This window comes from Lonchura striata, chromosome 2 (genome assembly GCF_050655825.1).
Source record: "Lonchura striata isolate lonStrDom1 chromosome 2, ASM5065582v1, whole genome shotgun sequence".
Classification (NCBI taxonomy): Eukaryota; Metazoa; Chordata; class Aves; order Passeriformes; family Estrildidae; genus Lonchura; species Lonchura striata.
In genome coordinates, this window is record NC_140704.1 from 125,401,637 (window position 1) to 125,413,476 (window position 11,840).

General features: G+C 38.4%; 1 protein-coding gene across 7 annotated transcripts in view; it reads right to left on the reverse strand.

Moving 5' to 3' along the window:
• UBE2W (ubiquitin conjugating enzyme E2 W) overlaps positions 1-11,730 on the reverse strand; it is a 32,110-nt gene extending 20,380 nt beyond the window's left edge. For 3 of the 7 annotated variants that reach the window (XM_021530597.3, XM_085573889.1, XM_085573887.1), the window contains exon 1: positions 11,685-11,730. In XM_021530597.3, coding sequence (XP_021386272.1) covers positions 11,685-11,699 — 15 coding nt within the window. In that variant the 5' untranslated portion in view covers positions 11,700-11,730. Of the gene's footprint in view, positions 1-11,000; positions 11,124-11,470 lie in introns of those variants that run through there. The other 4 variants (XM_085573892.1, XM_085573888.1, XM_085573886.1 and 1 more) reach the window with 2 other exon arrangements.
• Positions 11,731-11,840: the final 110 nt, after the last annotated feature.

Genomic DNA, 11,840 nt, shown 5'->3' on the forward strand with positions numbered 1-11,840 from the left:
CTTTGCTTTCCTATTTACAGGCTCATTCCTTTCCTCATCTTTCTAATGATTTATAAGAACATCTTCTAATGCTTTTTAAATACATCACTTTAAAACAATGAATCACGAGTAGATTTCACTCATATATGCTTATCCTTTTAACATGAATTACTTAGTTTCACTTTTCTATACACAGCCTCCTCAATCTCCATGTCACTGAACAGGCCCTCATGGTGCCACGCTGACTTTTACTATTATTCCTATTTTTTTCCATATTGAGACAGCTTGATACCAGACATTAGTATTTTTGTCTAAAAACCTGTAGCACCTCAACACTCCAGCTATATTAAGATGTGCCTAACTAAAGTCAATATAACAACTGCTTTCAGCTTTTTCCTTACCATGAGTGAGGAATACATTTTTAATCACACTCAAGTTGCTTTCAGCCTCTCAATCAGCTCTTTCAAATCAAAATAGAAGCTAGTGCAGCTATTCATGCCTAAAATAATGTCCAAACACATTTTCCATACACTGATACACTCTTGGGAGCTGTGCTTGCTTTACCGTCCTTTTCACATCACAAGGCACTCTCTTCAATGTTTCTGCTAACCCATCAAAGGATTTCATATAGAAGCACCTTCCTGCTTGTCCACTTTCCATTGAAAAGGACTGGAAGAAAGCTGCAGACTTATAGGGGAAGAAGGCTGTAGACTTGCCTGAAGGATGCACAGGCAATCCAACTTTTTCTTATTTTTGAGAGAAAATCTTATGCTTAAACATTCTTGTAATATAACTTTAAAATAAAGTTATATTACTAGAACTAAAATGTATCAAATTGATATAAAAATTCACAATCTAGAGCGAAACAGAACAGCTGAGTAAGAATATCAGAAACCCAAGACTGGTTAACAGCACAGTCCTTCAACTAAAGTAATAATCACATGCAAAATGCAGAGGAGTGATGTAACGAGTTTATAGAAGTATTTTCAAGTGGAAATTTTTGAAACCAAGATTACTTATTCCTTACTTATACCTATCTCTACAGGAAAGGATGAATCAGGGATGAAATCAAAGAACACAGCTTAACACTGATCCAAGCACCATTTCCAAAAGAAGTTTATTCAAGTACTTGAGACATGACTGACATAGCAATGTTTTCTATCCTCTTGCTTATTCTGTCAAACAGGATTTGTACAACTCCTTCAATGATCCTCCAAAGATATTCTACAGTATCAAACCCGTAAGACTTCTTACAGCATATGGAAAAAACAACACAAAATTGTGATGCCAGTGGGGGAAAATTCCTGACAGCTCCCCAGACAGGTCACAACCACTTCTATCATTTCTATCCTGACAGACAGCACTCACTGTCTGTCATGGTTCAAGTTAAATGTATGTCTGAAGTCAACAGTTTCTATCAAAAATACACACTCCTCTCTCTCCAAACTAGCACACATCTTTTACTTGGTCACCTCTGGAACTGGGGAGATAACATCTCAAATGCCACAGCTGAATTCTCACTTGAGTTGATTCTGGGTGAATCACAAAGAAGCAGGCAGGGCCTGCACATAAAAAAGATTCAACATGTGAAAAGGGAGAGGGGACAGGAATATAGGACAGGAAGAAATTTAGAGGTTTTCAATATGAGTGCTTCAAAACCAGCCCTAGAAACAGGTAGTTTGGTCACTGTGTATGACTGGGCTGGATATTATAGCACATAAATGCTTATTAACAGATACAAAATTATTTCACTTGTCTCTGTGTCCCTGTTAGCTACCCCAAGTGTCAATAACCTATATTCATAAAGCAAGTATGGCATCATCACCATCACATTGCCCAAAACCAGGGATTATTTTTCTGTTTCTACCACAAACAAGGGACACGTATGGACAGACAGAACAACAGAGCTTAACCACAATCCCTCACAATGAAGTAATGCAAAGGCGTCTTCTTTACCCACCATGAAAACTTCCCTACTCTTGTAGGCATATGAAAATTACCTTTCCCAAGACCTTTAAAAAGGAGTATCACAATATCAGGAGTCTTCTCAGTTCTAAGTGCACTGCCAGAACTCTTACAACAGCTTTGCCCCCCCCTTGGAAAAGTGGAGCACAGAGTTAAAGTTTAACAGAGCTAAGGGCAAACAAAAATGTGTACAGTGAAGGCAGAGGGGTCATTACCAAGTACCACTTATGTACATACAGCTGAGAGCACCTAGGCCAAGCAGTGAGTGTTACTTCAGGCAATGTTTTATTCTTCATAACTAGAGTGAGAAAAGCATACATACAGTGGTACATTGGCTGTTGATTAGCAGTGAAACATTAACACATTAATCCAATCAAGTTTGAATGTATGCCCATACTCCTGGATTATTATATCCTATGAGCTGAAATGACAAACTTTGAAAACATAAATACAGAGAAAATAAAATGGCAATTCTTGAATACTTCACATTTTGGTGTTTCAAGAAATGCAGTACAAAATGTGCAGTGTGTTAAATCAGCAATATCTTAAATGAGTAAACTAAATGATGAGCTATCTTAGTCAAATACCTTACCTACAAACAACCTATTTCAGTGATCTTCCTTTTTATAGAGAAATAAATTAAGAAGGAAAAAAGTTGAGCTGATTAAACTCAAAGCAGATTCAGCAAAAGACATGATATATTAAGGGAAATGCTAAGAATTTGGCAGAAAATAGCTAAGGGAAAAGCAAAACTATCAGTAGAGCAGAAACATACAAGTAGAGCAGAAAGTGTCAAATGGACAAATAGATTCCTTTCACTTCTGCTGGAGGAAATGTTTCATTGCCACACCTTATTTCACCATTAAAACTAGATGTGATGGGCAATTTACCTGAAATGTGGTGACCTTTTCACCTGGACTGGTAGGGACTCAACCAGCCATGTCTAATAAGGTAGTATCAAGATGATACGAAGAAACAAAGATGGAATGGCAACTTCACAGACTAGGAAGCATGCGGGACCAAAACATCTCTATTTGAATTGTGTTACAAACCTTCTATTTCTAGGCACTCATATTCCCTTCTTTTGTTGCAAGAAGCTGTCAATGTAAGAAAGGAATAGTTTTCCAAGGCCGAGCCTTCCTGGACACTGTAAACTCAAATCTTGATATGGCTCAAATATCAAAGAGAAAGAAAATTAACTCATAAACAGTTAGAAGTTAACCATTAATCCCATGGGAGCGCCATTCTTCTATTTTGGTATAAATATATTGGTAGAACTGCTGCACCCTAGGGACACCTGGAAATATTTCTTCCATAACTACCAAAACTCTCTTCCACATCCAGAAATTTCAATAGGCCCAAACTCTGTTAGCACCAAAACACTGCCAATAATACGATAATGTCCTGGCAAAGAATTTACATTTTGCTTATGAGCTGCAGCCTGCCACCTTGCCCATTCAAGTTATAAAATGTTTCACAAAAAGCATCCTTTCTGTTTTGGAGAAGTTCACACATGCAGGAGACAGTCACAGTACAGAGACAAACAGCAAGCTTGTCTCAGTACAGGAGCTGAAAACAGGCTGCAATGACAGTGTTGTACCATGTTGATTCATAAGCAAAGCTTGACTGTTAGTACAAGCTACTAGTCTGAGAGTGTAAGACCACTAGAACTCCATTTTCAGTATTTCAGTTCCTTCCATTCACACATTTCTTACTGAAAAGTGTCTCAAGTCCAGAATATGGAGTTCTAAACACCAGGTAGATAGTTATGCTTTTCAAACTAAACTCATCTACAGAAGAAAAAAATCCAACATATTTTGAACAGTTTAAGTATTCAGGAACTCACTGCATATTAATCTTTAATTAGAAACCTAACTTAAACTACCAAAAAACTGTCAAACAGAAGAGAAACAATATAAAGACTAACAATTGTGACATTTAAGAAAAAGTCACCTGCCACACTTCATCTCACTACTTAAGAAATCTAAAGAATGGCAGTTCCTACAAATAAAAATCTTTTTATTTCCCAATCAACCAGGTAATTCAAGAAAGCCCTTGCAGAATATGTCCCATAATTCAGGTGAGATAATTTGCCCTAGACTCTCAAACACACAAACCATCAAGATACTTGATTTATCACAATCTTGCATTAATTCCTCCTATCAAAATTCCTAGTAAGCTTTAGTCAAAGCACAGAGTAGGAAAGACAGATAATTGTCTGGACGTGGCTAATTAAAGCTTCACAAATGCATAACAAAACAGCTCCACAAAACACTCTGTCCTTATTAAAAAGTAATACTGGGATTGTAGCTCAAAGACTTGTTTTTCAGTTTTATCTATTTTTGGCTGAATAGCAGTTTTCAATCTATACAGAGAATGCAGAAGCAGATTAGTCTCTTCCTCATTTCTTAACACGACATGTTAACATCTGGCAACCGAGTTCTAATGTTATTTCCTCAGACCAACCCTGACTTCAAGATCAGAATGTCAAGCATTTTGCATATTTCTCTCATTTTAAAGAAACCAAATGGCAATGCATTAATCTTTTTATTGAGCCACTTACAATAAATTCCTATCACTCATCTTTTGTTCTTCTGAGCATTTAAAAACTTCAAAAATCCAGTCATGGATTGAGGGTGGTGTGAGGAAAGATTGTTGATTTCTCAGTTTGATAATAGAGTATTATCTTCATAAGCTCCAACACATTCTGAAACATTTGACTGAAAGGTCAAAGCAATACTCCTCTTTAAAAGAGAATAATACGCTTGATTTAAAGTCACTAAGAGACAAGATCAATCTGAAATCGTAACTACAGTACAATTAAAGATAAATCACAATAACTACACAAAGGAAACATTCTGTACTTCACAGTCTGAAAAGCTTTTTGCCAGAAAATCAAATTTTTTACAATGAACCTGTCATTTGAAAGCAAATTAAGTGGAATCCACTATTACAGAATAAGATGAAACTGACAGCGAGTCATCTGCTTTGTAAATGGAGTCTTCAAATGTACCAACGCCCAGCACAAGCCTCACAAATAATAAAAAGTCAACCACAGATAATTTTATCTTTTAAAGAAAAGAGTCTAGCACTACTTGAACTACTTCAGTTAAAGAAATTTATTTAAGATAATAGTGAAGGCTGGCACAGTGAGGTCAACCATATGTTTACCAGGGAATTTCTCATCCCTATAAAAACATTCCAATAGTTGGTAACCAAGATGAAGTTTTCTGACAAAAAGCATTTAGAGAGAAAAAGAGGTAAAATGTTTGAAGTAGCAAGCAGTAACAAGATTTAAATAGTCATCTAATCAATATCTCTAAATATGATGGGGGAGGGTTTCTAACTTAAGAAGGGGCAAGGAAACTGAATGGATTTAGATTTCTTATTACTGCCCACCAATTCCTAATGAAGAAGAACAAAATAAATCAATACGAACAAGTGACATCAAATTCTATTAAGCATTTTATTCCAGCAGACTTTCAGGGACAATATTTGCTATGCTCTGCTAAACTATTATCATCATTTACTGACACACACAGAGATTTTCTTCTTGAGGCTGATTAAGCAGTACTTTTAATTAGGTTGAATAAAAAAAGATGACAAATAACTTTGTATTTGTAATCACCCAAGGAGAAACAATTATTTTTTAGTACTGTGTATGAAAGGATGAATAGCTGGTATCCTCAATGAGATCATTAATTAGTAAAAATGAGGTGTCTCACAATTCCTAACTTAACACCACTAACTTCTGTTCTTCCTTTACTAACACATTAATATTGCTTTTAGGCAGGTAAATTAAAGGTCCTCTCCCTTCTTTCCTTGCCATCCCTGACTGATACCTGTTTTTTATGCCAGTAATTAAGGTCACCTGAGGAAAAACAAGCAAACAAAAAACCAAACTACAAAGGCTTGCAGATTCCAGAACATATTTTTGAACAAAGTAAAAAAAACCAAAAAACAAAAACAACACAAACAACTGCAAAGCCCAGAACAGATTCCAGAATACCTTTTGAAAGCCTTCAACTATCAAAAGCGGGCAGAAGACACGTTACACAACTTTCATTGATCATAAAATGTTGCCTACTGGCTCTTTTTATTTAAAGCATTTAACCTATTTATTTTCATTTGGTTTCATAAAAGAAGTTGTAATAGGTTTCAGTGAATAGATATTATCTCTTCCTCCCTTCAAAAGACAAAAACTAGATATCCAGATGACAGTTCTGTGACAGTCCTTCACTACTTCAAAACCATGCAAGACACACAAAATTCCTGGCTCCAAGTACTGAGCGAAAGACTTTAATCATCCTCTTCCCCTCTGTCCTAGTGGAAATTTTAGCCTGTAATCTGCTTGAACGCTCATCTCTCAGTTGTAAACCAAGGCTCTGTGAGAGCCATGATCTAATGATCTGAAGGCACTTACGTTGGTTGCACACTATGGGTACAAATTCACTGGGAGCTGTGCCTTCTCTTTCACATCAATAGGGGTAATTTAATCCCAGTCTCTGCGTGTAGTCACCAGTATGACCTACACCTGTACAATACATAGTGAAAATCCTTTAGTCTAAAACTCTTCACACTTTTCTCTAATTGGAGCAAACAATTAGAGAAAGTACTTGATCACCGAGTTTCACACATTGTTTAAGCTAAGCTGCTTTAGCTTATTAATGACAAACCCACAGAGCCTCCCAAGGGAGCAGCTTAACAAGACAACATTCCCTGCCTCTTGCAAATGTATTGTGTTATATTTTTCTCTTCTCAGAACTTGAATAGCTAGGTCTAAACACAAGTATAAGATACTATAAAACTCAGAGCAAAAAATAATTGGAATCAACCAGAATTACTCTTCTTTACAACAAACATATGGCTATTTTATTTTCCTTATTGAAATCATCCACATATTCATGAGACACCAGTGTTCAATGTGATAGGTTGAAAGCATCCATGGTTTTTTACATTTTTAGCTGTATAGTTGGTCTATTTGTAAGAAATAGCTGCTGATAGTGCTCAGGGGACACTTGTTTCAATAAGCTTTTCTACTACTGCTTTCTTTCTCTGAAGTGAATTCTTCCATCATAGCTCAAAAATTCTGCAGCTGCTGCACAGCAATGTATTTCCCAAAATTCTATTTACACAGGCAGATACAAAAGCAAGCGAATGAGACTCCTTAGGGCCTAAATCCATAACTTCTATTTTATTTATCTTTACTGAATGAAGGCTATAAATTTTAAATATCAGTTAATATTCAAGATAAAACTTTATTAATAAACTTCCAAGATTAAATTAACTCATCTTGATAAAATTACTAAAAATTTTGTATTTATCTTACTTCATTCTAGCATGTTTATATGCCAAAGCTAATACAGCACACATCAGTACAGACTGATTACCAAAGGTTATGTAAAGGACAAGCTCTTAGTGGACAGAGGAAAATATTTTTATTGTCTACTCATTCTGGTTTCAATTATGGTACTCACATTTCACAGTTTAAATAATTACTAAATTTTTTATCTTCAACAGCATTTCACCAATGGAACCATTAAACACTTTACTGACTACCAGTAATTTTATTTTGTTTATATCCCAGAATTGGTTATACAGCTACAGTACCCACTCATTTTCTTTTTGAAACAACACAAATAGCATCCCATACTATGACACTTAGCAATACAGAACCAATGTGCATAACCATCCAAGTTACAATTCACTGAAAGCTTTCCCCATTTAAGGTTGGAGTTTGGGATTTTTTTGGAACACACAATAAAAAAAGTTTAATACTTTTTCCTGGACAAAGCTTTTAAATAAGAACAAATTATTGCCAAATCATTAAATAAAAACACTGCCAGTGTTGAGCAAAGATTGCACAATAAGTAAATGTTCTGACAAGAGCTGGAAACACAGACTTCCACCAACACTAGAAGCACACGTAAAGAATAGAAGGAAGTGTAACCAAAAGTGTATGTATTTTTTCTGGAGATTTCAGTGGCCTGTAAATATTTTCCTCAACCCCTACATCACTGACTGAAATTACTGGGGTAAAACTTGCAGGAAATCTTTGTATTGTTACTAGCTTGCCTTCTGTGATACAAGTTCACTGGGATCTCAAACTGGCCATGAATTCTGCATTGTCATCTCACATAGTTATTTTATTAGATGGCTGCTTAGACACACATTTTCAAAAAAAATTCTTTTGATGGAACAAGATTTTTCAAGTAGCACTTTATTTTGTTGTGTGCATGTAATTTGATGGTAGCCCACCACAGCAGTTTTCAAAACATAACACAGAAGCACAGTGAAAGCCAACATCCTATACTCTTTACTGAAGTTGTGTCATTAATTACATTACCTCTGCATTCAATCAGATGTAAACACCTACAAGTACAAATCTTATGTGCCTAACTTTACAGAATAGATGAGAAGTTATTCTGGTGATAAAAAACCTAAAACCATCCCTCTAAATATTCTCACAATTGCACAAATAAATCCAAGGTTTGTAGTATTAAAACTAAAAGGAAGTGAAAGGTAAATCATAGTAATTAAGATGTTAGTATTATCAATAAAGTCAATCTTTCAAGTTTGTGATGCAAATAGTTCATATTGGGACCCTGAGGGAAAGGCTTTAATAAGTTAACACTTCATACAGCAATGACGTATTTTGTGTGCATTTTCAACTGAACTTCCTTACTCTGCTTTTACCTGCTCTTCCATTCATAAAGCAAGCTCTGTGTTTCCAGCTGTTCTGAGAACAACTATTTACTATTTCTTCATGATTTGCCTTTAAAGACTTCAGATTACTAAAGATGCTATATCAAAATTTTCTAAAGCAAATCCATTCTATTCCCTTGTTCTACATTACTTGTACCTTTTCAGAATATTTCTGTGTTTTTATCCAGGAAAACATAGCACATGCTTTTTTTCTGGGAAAATTCTTGAAAATAAGTGCTCTTCCTTTAAAGGCTTGTCTAGGGTGTGTTAGCTTTTTTTAAGAAAAAATATGATTTGCCTAAAGTTATGCAAACCAGGTTTAAACCAGTCCAGCAGTGGCAAATTAACAACAACACTGTGGTTAGAAAACAAAACACAAGGTCTCATAAGCAATGGCTTCTACTATCACGGAAAAAAAGGGTTACAGAAAACTCCCATTACAGATTGTCCACACAGATAAAAATCACTGTAAGTTTAATGATACATACAAAGACTCAGAGTCACAAATTACTGTGCATCCACTGAACTGCAGTAACTGTTCAGGTTGCTGCTCAGAGCCATCAGCAAAGAGGCAATTTATTACAAGTTTCAAAGCTTCACTGAAGACTGACTAAGAACAGGCTAATCAGATAACTCTTGTAACTTAATCTGAGACTTTTCTGTGAATCTGTAAAAATAAATGTAATTAACTTGGGGCATCATACACTGTTGTATAAAATTACAGCAGTGTAAGAAGCAACTAGAACTTACTTTGTGCACCAGTGTATCATTTTTATCAATAAAATAAATAATATTGTCATAATAGTACAGTGTCACACCACTAGCAGAGCCAGAGATGGCAATGAGTTTCACAAACGTTTCAGGTAAACACTGTGTATTTAAAAACACTATACTTAATCAGAAATATGACATCTTTTTGTTGTGTCAAGTAACTTAGTACACAGCAGTAATTATAATAAATGATTCTGGACCAAAAAAAAAAAAAACACTTAAAATTATAGATATTGGTTTCCTTTGTAAAACATTTTTTCACACTGAACACTTAAATGTTAATTGACAGAATTCAGTCTTGAAATCTTGGTCATCTGGGAGCATGTCTACAATAAACTTACTAAATTTAGTAAGTTCACTTACTAAATTTGCATTTATGCTTCCAGTTTACAACTCCTTTCCAACATGCTAAACTACATTATTAAATTAGCAGTTTACTAAACATCAGAAATTTATTAGAGCATTATGCAATTAGCAACATACAGACAAAAAATCTCCATAAATGTCCTTGAATCTCTTATCAAAAGACAACAGAACATCACGTAAGAAAACAAAAAGTGCCATCTTACAGCTGGTATTTCTAAAATGAATGCAATTACAACATCAGACTTAACAGGGTGTATTTCAGGAAGTGAGTATTACCCTCCACACATCTGACGTTTAGACAACACTTGTCATTCCCGTATCCTCAACAACCTCATTTAATATGTAACCATTTTTCTCCCTTTACAGAGGGAGCAACAGGAATTAGGGTGAGGCACGCTGTAGAAGGTCATTTACCAGGCCAGAGACAGCAACACAGCACAGCTCTGCCAAGTCCCTTTACAGCGTGTCTCTTTCCCGGTTCACAGCTGCCATTTTCCTACTTTTCACACGGTTTTTTTAAAGGACACTTCTTAAGAAACTACAGCCTCTATTTTGCAGTTGAGCTTGTAAAAGTTTGTACATTAGAAGAAGAGCATTGCAAAAATGCATTTGACAGATAGAGCTAATAAAACCAAGGCACATCAGACTACCTGCTAAGCTACTGCTAAAAGAACATTCTGTACAGTACGTTCAATTTCTAGATCTCGTTTCATTTCAGTAACTGTGAAAGACACACCATGGAATGGGGGGAGGAAGGGGGAGTTATGCTTCTAAACTTCAGGAGAATAATTTTTATCCCATACAGTTCAATAATTTGACATTTAAATCCTTTTTGGCTATGCTAAATCCAGCTTATTATGAAAATTAAACAAATTTCACTCATTTTATACACTCTTTCCATGCTGTTCTATTACTAGTGACAAAAAATGTAAGCTGTACTGGACCAAAATGAGATCTAGATGATTCAAATATAAAAACAAAATGGAAAACTATAAATATCCGAGAAAAAGTAGAGAAGTTACTGGTTAAATAAGGAGAGAAAGGGGCCACTGCCACAAAACCTAGAGCTCTTTTCTCCTGCCCCAGTCATAATAAAGCATTACCCACTGAAAGCAGCACAGTGAAAGCGATCCATTCTACCAGAGAAATTTCTGCAGCCCCTGTTTAAGAACCCCTTCGGAGTAGGTATGAATGAATAATTCAGCTGGAAATACCTGTCAGGCAGCAGGATGTTCCATCCTACTGTACCTACAGCAATACCATCCGGCCGAGAAAGCCAGACGGTACCTGTCCCCAGAGCTGACCCCACACCGCAACCTCATTTTACGGAGAGAAAGAGAACCCCACGGGCAGCAGGCGGCTTGGAGCAGGACGTGCCTGTCCCAGTCCCCCTCGTGCGGGGGAATCGCAGGAGCTCAGGGCTGTTGGTCACGGTCCCACGCCGACACGGGGGGGGCCCCGCTGACCGCGCAGCCCGCACGGTGCGATACGTTCCCACGGCGCCCAGCGAATCCGCGGCCTCCCAAGTCGCGGGGGGCCGGCATCCCTCCGCCCTTCCCTCGCCTGCCCAGGAAGCGGCGGCATCGCCCCTGACGCCTCCCTGAGGCGCCTCTTCCCCCGCGCCCCGGGCCCGCTGCCTCCCCCCGCGCCCGCCCCGCCCGAGTCCGGGCCTCGCCCCTCACACCTCTGCGCGCCTCGCCTCCATCCCGGCCCGTCCGCCGCCACCTGCCCTCCCCGGCCGCGCTGCCCGGGACCTCGCCGCTCTCAACCTCTGCCCGGGCGGTTCCTCCCTCCGCGCCGCGCCGCGCACGCACACACCCGGCGGAACGGCTGCTCCCGGCTCCCCGCGCCGCCGCCCGGCCCCGGCGCTGCCCGGGGCTCCGCCGCAGCCGCCTCACCTGCATCGACGCCATGATGGATCCGCCTCCTCCCCCTCCCCTCCGCGCCGCCGCCGGGCCGGCCCCGCCCCGCGCGCTCCCCGGTCACGTGCCCGTGCCCGCCCGTTGGGCAGCCGCGCGTGCGCGGGGCGCGGGCGGGGCGCGGGCGGGGCGCGG